Source organism: Canis lupus, chromosome 25, assembly GCF_048164855.1.
Source record: "Canis lupus baileyi chromosome 25, mCanLup2.hap1, whole genome shotgun sequence".
NCBI classification, from domain to species: Eukaryota; Metazoa; Chordata; class Mammalia; order Carnivora; family Canidae; genus Canis; species Canis lupus.
In genome coordinates this window covers 13,602,376-13,620,538 of record NC_132862.1, presented here as the reverse complement: position 1 = coordinate 13,620,538, position 18,163 = coordinate 13,602,376, and the positions used below count along the sequence as shown (strand labels likewise).

The following is an 18,163-nucleotide window of genomic DNA, read 5'->3' as shown; positions in this document are numbered from 1 at the left end:
GGTCATAAAGTAGTCATCCCCCCTGCCCAAAGCATTTAGCTTCATTTTTCATATAAAAAGTTCAATCCACATGAAATTTATTTTTTAATATGGTGTAAGGAAGAGGTATGATTGATATTTTCTATAATTAGTGGTCTCAGTTTCATTTATCAGATAGTCCATTCTCTTCCCACTGATAGACAATGCAACTTTGGTCATATATAATTTCCATAAATATAAGGGTATGTTTCTGGGTTCTCTATGCTCTTTCACTGGCATTTCGTATGCCATTAATATGCTAATTAATACCTATAGCACCATAATAAGACTCAACACACTGTTTCATATGTTGTACGAGTTGTGCGTAGCCTCTGACATCAGGCTGAAGAGATGCGTTCAGTCTGAAACCCAAATCCTGCTTTGTACAACCTGGGATAGGGCTCTGTCTGCCGGGAATGAGAGATTCATTTTTCTAATTCACAGGAAGATGTTGTCAGGTACTTCTTCCTCCTTTGGGAAATTGATAAAAGGTAATAGAGGTCCTGACTCAGTTTCTAATTGGGCAGTTCTCCCACATTGTCCTTCAAAAGAGTTTTGGCTATTCTAAGCCCTTCACTCTGGTTGAAATCTATGAATTTTTTTTGCTGAGGTTCTCATTAGACTAGTATTGTTTTTTTTTTTTTTTGTTTGTTTGTTTTTTAACTTTATGGAGAATTGGCATCTTTTTGATATTTAATCTTCTCATTAATTGATATTGTTATCCATTTATTTATGCCTTCTTAATGCCTTTTATTTTATTTCATTTTTTATTTTAAATGCCTTTTAATATCATTTAATAATTTCTTCATAAAGGTTTTAAAAATATTATTAGATCTGTTTCCAAGTTTTTTCTCTTTCTCATTATTGTTATTGTACACAGAGAATTACATTGTATGACTGTTACTAATGTTTAAGAGCACAATTTTTGATATTATGAACATGTGAACATTTATGAACATATTTTTCTTATTGCCATTCCTAGTGAATTTCTTGTTTAGAACTTTAACCCATTTTTCTCCTGGGCTATCTGTGGAATGTCTTGTCTTCCCTCAACCCCCAGTGATTTGTAAGAACTTTTGGAAGATTAAGTCTACTTGTCTTTTGCCATATGTGTTGCAACTTTTTTTTTTCCAGTTTCCCCTTTGCTTTTTACTTTCATTTTTTCCCCTTGACCATAGAAAATTTAAGTTCTTATGGAGTCACATATACTAAACTGTGTTTTTTCCTTAGTTTTTATGTTCCCTCATAAAATCTTGATTAACTATTAAACTATATTTTCTTTTTAAAATCATTTCACTTAGTATTTTCATCCATGTAGAATTTGTTTTGATGTTTGCTATAATTAGCAATGTTCATGTTATTTTTTTTTCTTCCTAGGAAGTTAGCCAAATATTCCAGCAACACTTTATTTTCCACTGAACACTACCTCTATCATGAATTTTTGCCTGTAGCCTTCCTTCTCAGTCTTGTTAACTACCTGCAGAGTTAATATGTCTCAGGATTTTAGTTAATCAATTTAACATTTTTGTTAAAATGTTAACAAAAGAGGATACTTTGCCTGACTCCTGGTAGTTTGACAGAATGTTCCCATCAGAGAATTCATGGTTTCCATCTCACCTACCCACAAATTGGCTAATACAGAGAAGACAATAAGTAGTCAATAGGTGGACAAAAGAATTGAGGACAAGAGGAGACACTGATTTACTTAAATTTATGTTTCTAGGGAAGGGACCTAGGTTTTGATTTTTTCGCAAGAAAATATCCAGTAGTCTGTGAGGAGGAAAAACTGAGCTAGAGAAAAAAAGAAGGAAGGCATGGAGGGGAGAATTCTTAGGAATGTCTGAGATATTGATTGGTTAGTCAGAAGTTGAAACAAGTTCAGAAACCAGTTAGGAAAGGATATACTGACAGCATGATAAAAATAACAAGGTTGAGAGTTTTTTGTTTTGTTTTCATTATGGAAAATTTATGTAGAGCAAGTAGTACAATAGACCACATGAACCCATCACCTATGTTCAGCAATGATCAAATCAAAAGTTGATATTATTTCATCTCTGCCTCTACCCATTTCACCCCTTTCTCCACCACCAGATTACAAGCAATTCCTAGCCATTTCGACTGTAAATTTTAGCATGTGTCTGTAAAGGATAAAATGTTTTTATGACAGTGAAACATTCACACCATTGAGGTTGAATTAGAATGTGCAGTTTTACTAATGTATTAGGGCAGCCTCCTTCATTTCCATTTGTGTGAAGAAGCTTCAGCTCAGCATTGGGACATCTATCTGGGTTTAAGTCTTGGCTCTTAGCTTTCTATCTGTGTGACTCTAACAGTAGTCTTCTCCTATCAGCACTAAATCTAAATGTCCTCATTAGCAAAAGAAGGATCACTAGTTGTCTCACTCATTTCAGAATTATCATCAGATAAATCAAGAGAAGTGAAAACACACCACCTAAAATTGTGAAGGACTAACTTCCAGTCCAGTTCTCTCCTTCCTAAGTAAATGACCCCCAGGACAAATCATCTGAAGGCAACAGGTCACCTTTGCCCAGCCTTGCCCCCAGTGTCTCTTGCTTAGGTTTCTCTTCCTGAAAAACACATTACTTCGGTACTTTTTTTTTTTCCTTTTTAACTTTAGAGTTACAGACACTTATAAGTAATTTGAAATACCAGGAGAACAATGTTCAGGTTTGTATCTTCCACCTTTTCCGGTTTTCCGCTTTCATCTTTCCATTTACCCTGTATTTCTCTTTAAATAGGGCTGAGAACTGCTTATTCTTTGGTGCGCCCCAATTATCAAGACCCTACGGAGCGCAAACTCAAATTTCCAAAAGTTAATTTTAGTGAACTTTTGGCCAACGGAGCTTTACGATAAATAACTGAGGGGGCGGGAGGAATGGGTGGCTGGGTGGGAAGGGATTTGCTCCCCTACAAAAAGCCACAGCAACCACAGGAAAAAAAAAAAAAAAAAAAAAAAGAGCCTTCAGCCGGGCACATTTTGATTGCAGAAATCCCTCTCCATCCCTGGTGGGAAATTATTCATTTCCCTATAGGGGGAACTCTAAAGAACATGTTCTCCTAAAAGGGGCCAACTGGGCGGTGCCCTCCTTTCCCGACGCCCAGATTTCTATTCTTAGATCTGGAGATAGGCGGCGGCTTTCATTTTTTAGGTTTCCTAGCGGGCGGCCCCTCCGCGGCGCTCAAGGAGCGGGGCCCGGGGCGCGGCAGGGGCGGCGGGAGGGGGCGGGGGCGCGGCGGGAGGGGGCGGGGGCGGGGGCGGGGGCGGCGGGCCCGGGCCTGGGGCTCCGTTTCCTCCCGCGCGACTCCCGGCCGCGCCGCCGCGGGGAGCAGGAGCGGGTCCCGGGAGGCGGCGCTCTCCGGGTCGGGGACCGGGGCCACCCGGCCGGGCCCAGCCCCAGCCGCACGCGCCCTCCCTCGGCCGAGCCTCCGCAGGCCGCTGAGCTCCTCTTTGCGGCCCTGGTGGGGGAGGAGGCAGCCGGGGAGGAGGGCTGCGGCGAGCGAGGGCGGCGCGGGGCGCGGGGCGCGGGGCCTTCCTCCCCGAGCGGCGGGCGTGGGCGCGGACGGGGCGGGCGGGGAGCGCAGGCTGCGGCGCTGAGCTGTGCTCGTGCCCGCGAGCGGCGGCGGAGCCCCGGGCCCGGGTCCTAACCCCGGGTCCTAACCCTGGGCCCTACCCCGAGCCCTAACCCCGAGCCCTAACTCCGGCCCCTAACCCCGCCCCCTAACCCCCCCCCCCACCTCCCCGGCCCCTGCCCCAGGCCCTGCCCCAGCCCTAACCCCGGGCTCTAACCCCGGGCTCTAACCCCGAGCCCTAACCCCGAGCCCTAACCCCGGGCTCTAACCCCGGGCTCTAACCCCGAGCCCTAACCCTGGGCTCTAACCCCGGGTGCTAACCCCGGGCTCTAACCCCCGGCTCTAACCCCGAGCCCCAACCCCGGGCTCTAACCCGAGCCCTAACCCCCGGCTCTAGGCTCTAACCCCGAGCCCTAACCCCCGGCTCTAACCCCCGCCCCTATCCCGGCCCCAGCCGCCGGCCTCCGCGAGGGAGGGACCCGCGTGGAGCAGAGTCCGTCATGGCCAGTGGCAGCTGTCAGGGCTGCGAGGAGGAGGACGAGGAAACTCTGAAGAAGTTGATAGTCAGGCTGAACAATGTCCAGGAAGGAAAACAGATAGAGACCCTGGTCCAAATCCTGGAGGATATGCTGGTGTTCACGTACGCCGACCACGGTAATGAGTCGCAAGGAAACTCTCTCCTCCACTCCCCTCCCGCCTCTTTTTTGCAAACTTTCTCCCTCGCGTTTTTCCGAGTTGCACAAACCTGGGCTCGTGAGAAGCCACAGACTGTCAACTCCTTAGGGCAGAAAGGAGCTGAGAATTGTAGGGAGGTCTTGCGCTCACTTCTTTTGCTTTCTCCCCCTGTTTCATCCCCTGTGCGTGGATGGTGACTTTGCTTCTTTTTCCCTCACCCCCTTCTCTTCCAGCCTCCAAGTTATTTCAAGGCAAAAAAGTCCACGTGCCTGTGTTGATCGTCTTGGACTTGTATATGAGAGTCGCTAGTGTGCAGCAGGTAAAGGAGTTGTTTTCATGTCACCCGTTCTCCTTTCTGTCTGGAAATAGATGTTTTTCTGTCAATATTATACACCCAAAAGTTCTGGGTTAATTCTGGCATTTGGCTTCTCAAACCACTGACTGTGATTTGAAGAAGGAAGCGATACAAGTCATGGTCAAATGTTACTGATGTGAAAGGGCCCGCTAAGAGCTCCCTAATTGTTTTGGAGAAGTAGGTTTATACAACTGACCTACAAAATATGGTTGGTGGTGGGTAGGAAATAATCAGAAGTTGAAATTTACTTCTGTGATTGGCTAGATGAGTTCACCAGTATCAGCATTTAATCAAATTATTCTAAGAATCTTACCAAGAACAGCATGTTCTAGAGATGACACCGCTGTGAACAGTTAGGGAAAGGAGAATAATTAGCCACTAAAAAATTAATGATGATTAAATTAATAAAATGAAGTAACTGGCAAATTCTCATAGGTTTAAGCTTTCTTTCTTTCTTTTTTAAATTTGAGAACAGATTTCTGGCCTTTAATTGTAGTGTGCATTGTGTTATCTAAAGAAAGCGATGTCTTAGCATCCTCCTGTAAGTTTATATTTGTATTTTTCAACTCTTTTCATATAAACTGAATATAAAAGTGAGACTTAAAATCAGTACCACAGGAAACACAAAAATTTGTTAAATGCCTTCAATATATTAAAAAAAATGAAGATGATAATTGAGGATGATTTACAGTCAAAACAAATGATTGGCTAACATATTGACTTCCTTTGTAGAATTTGAGATTTAGAGAACTGAAATCAGGCACTTGCATGTTGTTGGGTCCTGAAGAGAAAGAGAATTGAACTTTGAACTCTGTCAAGGTGTAGTCAGAAAGCCAGTGTTTCTTAATATTTACTGGAGAGGCTAGACGCAAGTAGGAATTATCTGGATCTCTAAATCTGTATCTACCTTTATCTTTATGTTCATTCATCTCTGTATCCAGCTATGTCTAGTCTGGGTGAACCATATTCCTAGCTTCTTTTAAATGAGGACATTTACATTTGGGATAAATGGTTATTTTAAATTTTCTTCAACTGAAACATCTCCCATCTGACTATTGATTTTCAAGTTGTTAGCAAACAAAATCATGAAAAGATGGGAGGCGTGATAGAGACACTGTTCCTTTTAGCATCCAGTGCCTGAATTTTGCCCATGAAATATGAGTCACATTTTAGAGCTGGCCCATTGTGCTTGCTGCTTCCCTCCCACATCATCCCTTCTCACTTGCCTCTGCTTTGGTGTTCAGAAGTGCCTTGTCTGGCAGCTTCTATTCCTTGGCTTCCGTGCATGGTATAGAGGATCTTCCTGTTGGGTGCCACTCAGAACCCGCGGGACCTTTGGAGGGCTTGCTGTGCAGGGTCCAGAGAGGCAGTGCTAAACTTGAGAATCCAGGGGAGGCTGGAACAGACCCACCCACCACTTCATTCTTTGTTTTAGAAGCTATCCACACCTGGACATGTTTGCATGGAGTGGCTCTGAATGCCACTTAATACCTCGTCCAGTGGGTACCGGAGACAAAGTATGCAAGAAAATAAGGAATTGTCTTTTGATTTGGTTACTTAATGGAATAGAATTATTCATTTCCCCACCATGTATTAGTCTGCAAAAGGCATGTTATCCCATCATTTAATTCTCACTGGAATCACACTGCTCTCTCAGAAATCTCACTGGACATTTTTACCTTTACATTTTACCAGAGCTAAGTACCACATTGCTAATGACAGAGCCAGGACTCAAGTCTTCACATACCTTCAGAATCTCTTTTCACTATACGTTCTGAATTCACAAGCTTTTCGTGCAAGTAAGAAGTACAGTGATTTGTTACAAATACTGTGGCCTTGCTAGGCACAATTACATTATCAGTTTTAATTATCATTGGTCTTATCAAGGGAATATAGAAAGGGGTCACTTTACCAATATTTTAATACTCCACTTAAAGTGGTTTTTTTTTCTTCAGATTTCTTCATATTTGTGGTGTAATATATATATATATACACACACACACATACACACACACACATCCTTTAATGCTTTATATGTTGAGTTAGTTGGAAGTGCTGAATTAAAACTTCTGAATGATGAATTGAAGAAGGTAAGGTAAATTTAAAAGTAAATATTAATGTTTCTTTCCAGAATTCATTTAATGTGATATTCCAGACTCCAAATTCTTTTTTCAAGGTCTTTTTACATTTTATTACTGCTCCTTAATAAATGACAGTCTTTAGAGAATTGGTAGTTAGGCTAGCTGTCCTGTAGTTTCCTTTTTTTGCCAATCATCTCATCATTTCTCAGTGCTCCTTAATTTTACATTACTTGTCTTTATCCACACAGTTGCAACCTTTGAGAACGAAATAAATGAAAGTCACTAAATTTTTCTTTAACCCCAGACTCTTTCCCATTGTGCATTAATTAGATGCTTGAATTTCCAGAATAATTATAATAACTTGAAACTACCAATTTAATTGTATTATAACTGGGCAGGATAGGAACCTTCTCTCTGAGTGATAAGCTTTTAATTGAGGAGATTAATGGATCAGTTGTTACCTCTGCTCTGCTGCCAGAGATTGTTTAATCACAGAGGCTCAGTTGCCTCAATCTTTTTTGCAAAGCAATTACTGATGCTGCTTATTCACCAACCAAAACAAAACAGGTTTTCTCCTTGAGTCACTCATGCAGGTACAGAAATGAGTAGAGCATCCTATGTGACTTATGATTTATTTCCTACCGGAAGCTGTTCCAAATGTTATTTTCTTAAATACGTGAGGAAAAAGCTTCGATGTGTTTTATGAAAGCACGAAAATAGCTGGTTTCTATGACAGCTGGATTGTCGATGTCTGTTCAGCTTACGTGGAGGAGGATGTCCTACTTAAATATAGGTAAAAATAGCTGTCAGAAATTGCTGCCTTTTCAAGCAATTTGAAATTATGTAAAAGGATGTAATGACAGAGTAAAGCAATTCATGCTTAATTCAGAAAAGATTCAGAAATAATATTGTAAAGAGATCTTGTGTAATCATTTTTATCTTGGGAAATAGCCCTTGTTTATTCTCATAAATAACAAACTTGGGCCATTATTCCTTACTGGATATTCTTACCTTGTCATTGGGCTCTGCGTCATTTCTGCGTCCAGTCTTGCCCAGCAAGAGCCTTACCCTGCAGCACTGTCCTTACTACCCAGCATCTTACTCTCCTCACAGCTTAGTAGTTTCAGAGGCTTCCATCTCCCTATTTTGAATGACTGTGTTCTAATTCCTTTGGAATCTGGCTGAAGTCCTACCTTTTCTATATTGTTTCCTTCCCTGGGTGATGCTGACAGCGGATCGTGCTGTCAGGATTCATATATCGGTGTTTATCACACATCCTACCTAGACACTTTTCATTAATCTCTAGATGCTACACATTAGTGCATTTTCTATTTTCTTTGGGTTTTCTTTTTCCTGACTATATCAAATCTAGTTCTGTAATATAATAGAATGGAAGATCCCTTAACTTTAGAGAGGAATATACAATAGGAAGAGTGAGTTAAATGTAATCTCTAGTTTGAAATTCAAATACTGTTTTTTAAAAAGTTGTATTTTTAAAAACTGTATTTTTTTTAGAAGAGCATCTTATTCAAATTGGCACCATGTATAAACAGACTAAAAAAAGTTGTATTTACATCGTATTGGTAGGATCATATTTCATTTGGAAGTGGGAAAATGTCTAGGAATATTTTTGATGTCCACATGTCATCAACTCACATTTGGATGTTCTAAAGAAACCTAGATGGACCCATTGAGAAATTCTATCTTCTGTCTTTCTTATAGTGACTTTCTCTTTTCCTGTACCAGGTGTTACAGTGCCATCAGACAATTCCTTTTCTCTGCCAGTTATCTAGCTACTGTACCTGTGGAGCAGTCTTTCCTAATAACTTGGTTTGGTATCAGAATTTCCAACTTTTCCTAATCCTCCATTCCTTTTTGTTTTTCAATTAAAAATATTTTTTTAGCCTCCATTCCTAAGCACTTCATTTTTTACCCCCCTACAATTAAAATCTTAAGTATTTAGAAGAAATTCTGTCCGGTAGATGTGACTTAAAAAATCTTGTACTTCATAATCTTTGTGTGTCCTCTGAAACTATTTTTTGTTTCCTTTTTTAAATTTCTTTTTATTTAGATAATAGACATCTGTTTCCTTAATTCAGAAATGCCATAATATTTTTTTTATATGCCCTTCTGGTATGGGTTTTGGAGAAATATATCTTTTAAGTGTATTTCTTCCTTCCTCCCTCCCTCCCTCTTTCTTTCTTTCTTTCTTTCTTTCTTTCTTTCTTTCTTTCTTTCTTTCTTTCTTTCTTTCTTTCTTTTTTAAAGATTTTTATTTTTTTTTAATTTTCATTTATTTATAATAGTCACACACAGAGAGAGAGAGGCAGAGACACAGGCAGAGGGAGAAGCAGGCTCCATGCACCGGGAGCCCGACGTGGGATTCGATCCCGGGTCTTCAGGATCGCGCCCTGGGCCAAAGGCAGGCGCCAAACCGCTACGCCACCCAGGGATCCCTCTTTCTTTTCTTTTCTTTTCTTTTCTTTTCTTTTCTTTTCTTTTCTTTTCTTTTCTTTCTTTTCTTTTCTTTTCTTTTTTTCTTTTTTTTCTTTCTTTCTTTCTTTCAGATTTTATTTATTCATAGAGACAGAGAGAGAGGCAGAGACACAGAAGCAGGCTCCATACAGGAAGCCCAACGTGGGACTTGATCCTGGGTCTCCAGGATCACACCCCAGGCTGCAGGCGGCACTAAACCGCTGCACCACCAGGGCTGCCTTTTAAGTGTATTTAAAAGATATATTTTAAATATGACTTGCTTTCTTCAGTAAGTATTTTGGATATCATTTTGTTTTAAAATAATTATTTAAAAATTTGGGAGTCACCTAGTCTACTAAGAATGAAGAGACTGAATATGGTCTTTTAGCATGTTTAAAAAATGTGAATATTTGCCTTTCTTTCTTTCAGGTGGGTTGGTCGCTTCTTTGCAAATTGATAGAAATCTGTCCAAATACAATGAAAAGCTTAATGGGACCTCAGGATATTGGACATGATTGGGAAGTCCTTGGGGTTCACCAGTAAGTATGACAGATGTGTAGAAACAAACTTCATTAAGTGTTTATCCAGACATATGGCAATCCTGCCCTTAATATGTCATATACTTGTAATTCAAGCAAATCTGGTAAAATCCTCTAAAATACAGATTTTTTTTTCTGAAATCAATGACTTACATTTATAGAGAGCTTTCTTTCAATTCAGTAGTATATTATCTAATTGAATTAGAAAACAACATTTGAGGTAGAATGTCAGGTGGTATTATTATTTTAGTAATATAATAATACAGTTATAAAATTGGTTAGGTTGTAGATTTCTGATGACTATGAATTCAAATCAACAAAACGTTTTTACTTTTAAATAGTAGAACTGATAAAAACTAGTTCAAAAAACATGAGTACTAAAAGTTTGTTCTGTAAGTAGTAATTTAGAAGTTTATGCTTTACTGTTTTTAAAAAGCACATGTATATATATTCATATTTATACATTTATGAGCTTAAACCACAGCTTTCAAAATGAAGAAAAAGGAGGAAATTACCTCTCAGCACATCTGCAGTCAAACCTTGATAGCTGTTTTACCAGCTATGTTACTGCAGTTTGCAACATAATGACTTCATAGATGAAACTACTTCTTCAGCCATAATTAGTTCAGAAAAATTTTCTGAAGAAAAATGTGTTTCCAGGAAAATCCTTTTTGTATAACTTTTTTTCCTTGATGTTTAAAAATTATCTTTTCTTATGAACTTTAGGTGTTCTTTGTACCTAGTATGACTTCTCTTTACCACAGAGAAGTGAATACCTATTGCTTCCAATGACATGCAGCTTGTGAAAAATGTATTTTATGCAAAACCAAATTTTACACTTTTGTATTGTTTACGGTTGATACTTCAAACATAGTTGCAAGTTTAAACAAGTAAGAGCTGTTTGTTCACAGGTGAGCATACATGTGCTTACTTGTTTTTCCATCTTTGATGTTTTATGTGTTGCTATTCTTCAGTTTCCAGGATCTAAAGAGTGCTTTGTAAAGAGCATATTTACAGTCAATGTATGTTCTCATCTCCAAACAATTTCTGAAAGTCTATGAGTCACTTCTAAAGAGTGCAGCATTTAATGAGGAATTATACAAAATATAACTGTAATTAGTAATTGAAATGTTATGTGTCCCTTGACTTGGCTGAGAATTTCCAAAATCCCCAAAGATTAGCATTCTATATAACCTTAGGGAGTTTTAGAAAACTCATCTAGTCATATTCTAGTATAAACTAACTGTTCAAATTAAATTACATAAACATTTCTGTAGGGAGCTCATTCACTTATTCATTCAGCCACTCATTTGCTCATTCCTTCATTCACCCTCTGTTCATCATATATTTATAATACTCCTACTTTAGGCCTGAAGTAATATAAACAAGATAGACACACTGCTTTCTGTAGTGGAGCATATTAGATCATTCCCAGCAAACTTTATTTTTTTATTAAAGATTTTATTTATTTATGAGAGAGAGAGAGAGAGAGATAGGCAGAGACACAGGCAGAGGGAGAAGCAGGCTCCATGCAGGGAGCCTGACGTGGACTCGATCCCAGGTCTCTCAGATCAGGCCCTGGGCTGAAGGCAGCGCTAAACCGCTGAGCCACCGGGGCTGCCCTCCCAGCAAACTTTATTGTAAAACATAATCTCCCTGTATTCAAGAACTTTTTTCCACCAAAGTCTTAGAGTACTAAAGGAGAACTCTCATGTGGAGATGAAGTGAGGAGTAGTGGGTATGGTACAGGGACAGGTAGGATGACATGAGCTGGAAGAGAATTGACAGAGTAGAGAGACAAGGTCTCTCAAGTCTTGACCTTGCCAACTAGAGACCATGTGGCAAGTTTCTTGGGAATCTGTGGATGTCACCAGGCTCTGTCTTCTCCAAATGATGGAAAGCTAACCACCAGTAGGTAGAAACAGACTAAAGATTGTATATTTTAGAATTGATGAACTCAGAGACTTAAATTTAATGAATTTGAACTAGTTGAATATTATTGATATACTGAGTTCACTATGATAAATATTGTCAATTACTCTTTCAAGAATAGTAAAAATCAATAACTTAAATATTTATATGGGTTCTTAATTTATATGTACAAACTAACATCTTTATTACATCTCTCTATTTTAATATATCAACATGCATAACATGTAATTCACAAATCTATATCAAATGGGCTTGATCTCTGGATGCATATAATTCTTCATGATAGTTTAGATATGGAGTTGGGTGAAAGTAGTTAATAATTGAGTTTGTATATTCAGAGGAAAAAATTTTAACTTTTTAATTTAGACATAATATTTCCCTCTTAATTGTTAATAAGTTTGGCTCAATTTTAATGGAAGAAAAATGCACAAGAGCTTCAATAAAGGGAATGAAATACAATGAGATGAATAAAAATACAGGTGAGTGAAACACAATATCTAAAAAAACAAACATCTAAGTGTGATAATTCACTCTTACCTTGATTTCTGTTTTTAATTACAGACTGATTCTTAAAATGCTAACAGTTCATAATGCCAGTGTAAACCTGTTAACAGTTGGACTGAGGGCCTTAGATCTCCTTCTAACTTCAGGTAATACATACACATGTATATTTTAATGTTGACTCAAATTAAAAAAAATTTAAACCATTTATCAAATGTGTTTTAATGTCTTTTTAAAGTATAAGAACATATACTTGAAATACTTATATACTAAATATCAGTCATTTCCAAAAATCTTTGTTTCTATTTTCTCTCCTCTCTCTCTCTTTTTAAAGATTTTATTTATTCATTTGAGGGATAGAGAGAGAACGCCAGCACAGCAGGTAGGATGAGTCATGGAGGGAGAGGGGCAAGCAGACTCCTTGCTGAAAATGGACACCCATGCAGGGCTTGATTCCATGACCCTGAGATCATGACCTGAGCCAAGACCAAGAGTCAGACACTTAACCAACTGAGCCACCCAGGTTTTCCTCTCCTTGTCTCTTTTTTTCCTTTAAAATTCCCACCCAATATCATGGCCTTAAGCATCACCTTTATATATTATCCCCAAACCTAATTTCTGTTCCTAGCTTTGCTCCCAAAATATGGTCCCACATGTCCCATTCCCATTAGCTTGTTGGCTACACATGTCCTTGTCATTATTATATCTTTCTCCATTATATCTCTAATATTTTTCTATATATTCTAAGGTATGACATAATAGCAATATTTTAAAAGTACATAGCTTCCTTTTTGAATGCTAAATGCCAGGCTTCACATGTAAGATACTTCACATGCTTCTAAAAACGTAATCCTCAAAACATCTCATGAGATAGGTATTTGATCTCAGTTTTCTAGTGAGGAACATGGAAGCACAAAGAGATTGCATCAGCCACTAACTAGTAGAACGAGAGTCTGAGTCCACATATCAGGTTCTTTCCTTGAGGACAATTCTGCTTGGATGATTATGGACCTGAAAACATAGAATCTTGGTATGATGCAATAATTATGATCATTGCTATAATGGACACTTGCTGTTATATAAGGTTCTGAGAACAAAGGCTACTCACAGGGGAGCTAATCATGATGACAGGGAGTGGTTTTCCCCCTCAAAATGGTAGAGGGTGCTTTAGGTCAAGAGAACAGCATGTGTAGAGTTGCAGATACCTGGGAAGATGACATGATAGGGATTGGACCTGTGGGGTAGGAAGATTTTAAATGTGCTCATTGGTCCTATTAAGTAATGAAGACCAGATAAGAGAAAGGAAGAAGGAGAGTAAAGACGAAGGGAGAGGAGTAAGAAGGTCCAGAAGGTTCTTATCACTTTACCACAGCCTTTTATTAAAATACATAATGGGATTCACCAATGAGTATTAACCATGATTTATTTGAAACCCATCCCTGGGAACCTTTTTTTCTTTTTCCTTTGTTCTCCATTTGCAATGGACAGGAAACCGAGAGTTTATGAATTTGAAAAATGTCCCAACACTGAGATATATTGAAGTCAGCAATGTGCAGACAATTAGGAAATCTGACGTGTGTCTTCAAAAGACTGGTTAATTTAATATCTTCCATATAACATTTAGAATTTTGTGCTGTTAGAAAAGTTCTTAATGTGTTTTAAAGTTCATCTCAGATACTTATTAAAGGTTACTTTATAGATTGTTTCTATTGTTTGGCCTGTTAGTTAATTGATTTAGTAGCTATTGGGCACTTAACTGTTGTGTTGGCCTCCGGAGAACTCTAAGGCAAATGAGGCAAAATTCCTACAACATAGAAATTCACTGTCCAGAAGCACAGTCTAATGTAACTTTTTTTGCAATGAAGGAAATGTTGCATCTTTCAATATCATGACAAATAGCCATATGTGGCTATTGAACATTTGAAGTGTGGGAAACTAAATTTTAATTTTATTTAATTTTAATTTTAATTTGAGTTTAGAAAGCCACATGTGCTTAGTGGCTACTTAATTGGACAGGACAGGGAAAGACATAAAAAATAGTGTGAGTGGGCGACTGGGTGGCTCAGTTGCTTAAGCGTCTGACTCTTGATTTCTGCTCAGGTAATAGGATCCAGCCCTACCTCAGACTCTTCAGGCAGTGGGGAGTGTGCTTGAAGATTCTCATCCTCTGTCCCTCCCCCAACTCATACTCTCTCCTCTTTTTTTCTCAAATAAACAAATCTTTTTTAAAATAGTAGTGTGAGAAATAATTTCAATTTATGTTTTTAAAATTTTTTAAATGATTTTATTTATTTGAGAGAGGGAGGGAGGGAGGGAGAGAGAGAGAGAGAGAGAGAGAGAGAGAGAGAGAAACATGCATAAGCTGGAGGGAGATTGAGAAAGAGAGAGAATTCAATGCACAGTTAAGTGCCCAAGGTAGAACACAGAGCTGGATGCAGGGCTTCATCCTATGACTACAAGATCATGACCTGCGCCAAAACCAAGAGTCGGCTCTTTAACCAACTGAGCCACTCAGGTGCCCCCAAAAGAAGAGTCTACAAATCATTCATAGTCCTCACGTGAAAATCAACACAATAAATGTCAAAGCAGCTATTTATCTGAGGCATATTGCTCTTTTCAAAATAGGCAAAATCACTTTGCTGATACTGGATGAAGAAAGTGATATTTTCTTGTTAATTTTTGATGCCATGCGCACATTTTCAGCCAATGATGAAGTCCAGAAACTTGGATGCAAAGCTTTACGTGTGCTGTTTGAAAGAGGTATTTAAAAATGTCATATTATCTTTCTCATACTTACAGAAGAAGCAAGGGAAAAGTAGAATATAATTATGATCATTAGAAGGTATCTAAAATTTTACTCTTTATGAAGAAATGGCGCTGTCAAGTCAAGGATAACTAATGGGGTTAATTCAGAAAAACTGCCGGTTTTCTGGATAGAATTTCATTCCTAGGTTTTAAATTATGCAGTTGTAGTAGACTTTCTTCCATTGCTTCACAAGGCTTAAGGCTCACTTTGCAAACCGGAAGTGTAGGTGTTAAGAAAGAAAAAATAAAACTGTGAAGCTAAAGCATAGATTAAATTTGGATTTATGATGTTGAGTCATCTCCAGGGATTTTAGAAATTGCTACAGGCTCTGTAGAAAGAACCAGGAGGCTTGCAAATTGTCCCTTAGGGAAAAATATGTATTTTATTGCATGACACTAAGATTGATAACAGAGATTATCATGTCATTTTGGAGTTGGTTGGAACCATTAGTCCTTCCACGGACTTGATTAGGACATGGATCAGAGAGGTGACATGAGCAACTTGCCTGTGGGCACACAGCTTGTTACCATCACTGTTGTTTAGTTTACCACCATTTTTGGGGACTAGCTTCTGCATCATTATGAGAACTAACAGTGCTAGAGGTTTAGGCTAAGAATAACTTATGTGGGTTCTGTGTCTATGTCAGTTTGCCACTCTCGTTTCTGGCAGCTCCAGGAATGGAATAGATCAACATCTACTAATTTAATTCTTGTCTCGTTCCAGAGAGACTTCAAACAGCTTATAGATACTTATAATATACCAGAGAAAAAAATGGATGAGGAAATGCATGAAGGGAAAATAATATAAAGCCTGGCTAAATTTACTAGGGACTTCAGGTCCTTTATACTTGTAAAGGCATGGACCAGAAATCTGGCTCTCTGCTTCCTATCAGGCAAAGAAGAGTTAAACATTGCCTGTTACAAAATTACTTGAGATAAAAATAAACCCATTTATCAGGAGACTTAATCAGTCTCCTGGTTATGGGAGACCTGGGAATATACTCTCCTGGGTTTGATAAACCCTAGAAATGATAAAGTACACACATTTTATAAGGAGTACAAAGTGTATTTCAGTGAGAGAGACTCTATCAAGTGTCAGAACAGTATGGTCCTGGAAACCAGCTCTCTGATGATCAGCCTTGGCAGAGAAGAGGTTTACTGTGAGTGGAGAATCAATCAAGGAACCGCTTGTCTTTTGGGATATCTTCTATAAAGGTTATATCTTGCAACTAAACCTTTGATAAGAACTGAGCAGAATTGAGTTTGAGGTTCCATTGTCTTGCGCAGGTCTGTAATCTTCTGTGTTGCAGTTTAAGGGCGCATTCTTATTGATGGAAAAAAGGCTAACATCACTCACTAGTATTGTGGCACCCATCTAGGACATATGGAGAAGGATCAGGGAATGTTAAAAGGAAGCTCTTATTCAATAGAAATATTATCAGTACTGACAGTATTTTGATTCTAAATACAGAGTAGAAAAATTTCCGAGTTTGCTAGGACTATCAAGTTCCCTGGGACTTATTGGCACCTGTAAAGTGAATTTTCAAAATTTGAAAGTATACTGTGGAAAGAACTCCATAAAATGAGAAGATTCCATGATACTCCTCATTTATTAGAAGAACCTATTCAGTTTCACATCATTTTATATGGACCATTGGTATCAAGTTGAAAAATAAGTAATGCTGATCATAAAGAATGCTGCATTTTCCAGCATTTTTGTCAGTGCCATTCCTAGGCTAGATAAGCCAGATTTTTCTACTTGTTTTTGAGCTACTCATATAAAAATACTCCAAATGGAACTTGTTGGCTTGATCAAAAAGACTTTAATTATGAAAGCTTATAATAATTTCTGATGAAATCAAGACCATTATGACAATACTTCAAAGTCTAAGTGCTTGTCACTTGCTAAAGTTCACCTCTCTTGAACTGGGCTGCCTTTCACCAGTGTACCATTAACCACTCCTTTTTAAGTATTGTGATATATTCGCTTGTAGTAGGCCATCTTTATTAGTCATTGGTCAGTTTCCTCTAGAATCTCCCAAATGAAATTATAAATAAAGGTGTTTTTCTGAGAATTGTTTGGTCACTAACACTTTTAGATTTTAAAACATGGAGTAACTAATATAGGTCAAAAAGAAATCTTTTAATCTCAGTAGCTTTTTTTTTCCATTATAAAATTCTTAGGAAAGGTTTTGCTGAAATACGTATTTTTAACTTTATGTATGTTTACTTTGTCTCATGCAATTAACATGAATATTATATTTTTGAGCAACTGACCTTATATAGTATCTTTAAGCTTTTCCATTATTTTGTCTTCCATTTTTCTAGTTTCAGAGGAGCAGTTGATTGAATTTGTTGAGAATAAAGATTATATGATCTTGCTCAATGCGTTAAAAAATTTTAAAGATGAAGAGGAAATTGTGCTTCATGTACTACACTGTTTACATTCCCTAGCAATTCCTTGTAAGTACTCCATGTGCCTGATTTCTTTTTTGTATATGAAAAGTTAATACTTTATATCCTTTATTAATGCATTTTAAAAATATTTTTATTATGTAGAAACTTTTAGATGTGAATCCTATTTGTTTATTAATTTAATTAATTTTTATTGATTGGTACTGTACTGCCGCTAGCTCAGGACTTGGTGTTGGGAAACAGTAGCAGAAAACATGCATATATGTTTCTTGCCTTCTCAGAGCCCATGGTGCCATGCCAGATATAGTTAAGTATATAGGTGATTACAGTGTATTATAAGGCAAGTATTAGCAGAAGTACATAGGGTTGTAAGAAAAACAAGAATAGAGGCAAGATCTCTTAGTAGAGACTTTAATGATGAGAGCTTTGTGTATGGATGTCTTTGTGTATGTGGAGATGAAGTGAGAATGCAGACAGAACATTGTGAACATCGTTGTGTCAAGATCCTGAAGCAAGAGAGACCATAGTGCATCCAAGACAATAAAAGTAGCCAGTATCCAAAAGCTATAAAGAACTTAACAAACTCAACACCCAAAGAGTGAATAATCAATCAAGAAATTGGCAGAAGACATGAACGGACGTTTCTCCAAAGACACATGAAGAAATGCTCCATGTCACTGGGCATCAGGGAAGTGCAAATAAAAACCACAATGAGATGCCACCTCACACCAGTCAGAATGGCTAAAATTAACAAGTCAGGAAATGACAGATGGTGG

The 18,163-nt window shown here is 38.2% G+C and overlaps 1 protein-coding gene across 1 annotated transcript in view; it reads left to right on the top strand.

Moving 5' to 3' along the window:
* Nucleotides 1–3,947: 3,947 nt before the first annotated feature.
* The window catches only part of LRRK2 (leucine rich repeat kinase 2), a 139,153-nt gene continuing 124,937 nt past the window's right edge, over nucleotides 3,948–18,163 (top strand). Inside the window, exons 1-6 of the mRNA XM_072798341.1 lie at nucleotides 3,948–4,263; nucleotides 4,518–4,603; nucleotides 9,625–9,734; nucleotides 12,228–12,316; nucleotides 14,793–14,927; nucleotides 17,301–17,435. Of these exons, the coding sequence (XP_072654442.1) occupies nucleotides 4,110–4,263; nucleotides 4,518–4,603; nucleotides 9,625–9,734; nucleotides 12,228–12,316; nucleotides 14,793–14,927; nucleotides 17,301–17,435 (709 nt within the window). The 5' untranslated portion in view covers nucleotides 3,948–4,109. The remainder of the gene's footprint in view (nucleotides 4,264–4,517; nucleotides 4,604–9,624; nucleotides 9,735–12,227; nucleotides 12,317–14,792; nucleotides 14,928–17,300; nucleotides 17,436–18,163) is intronic.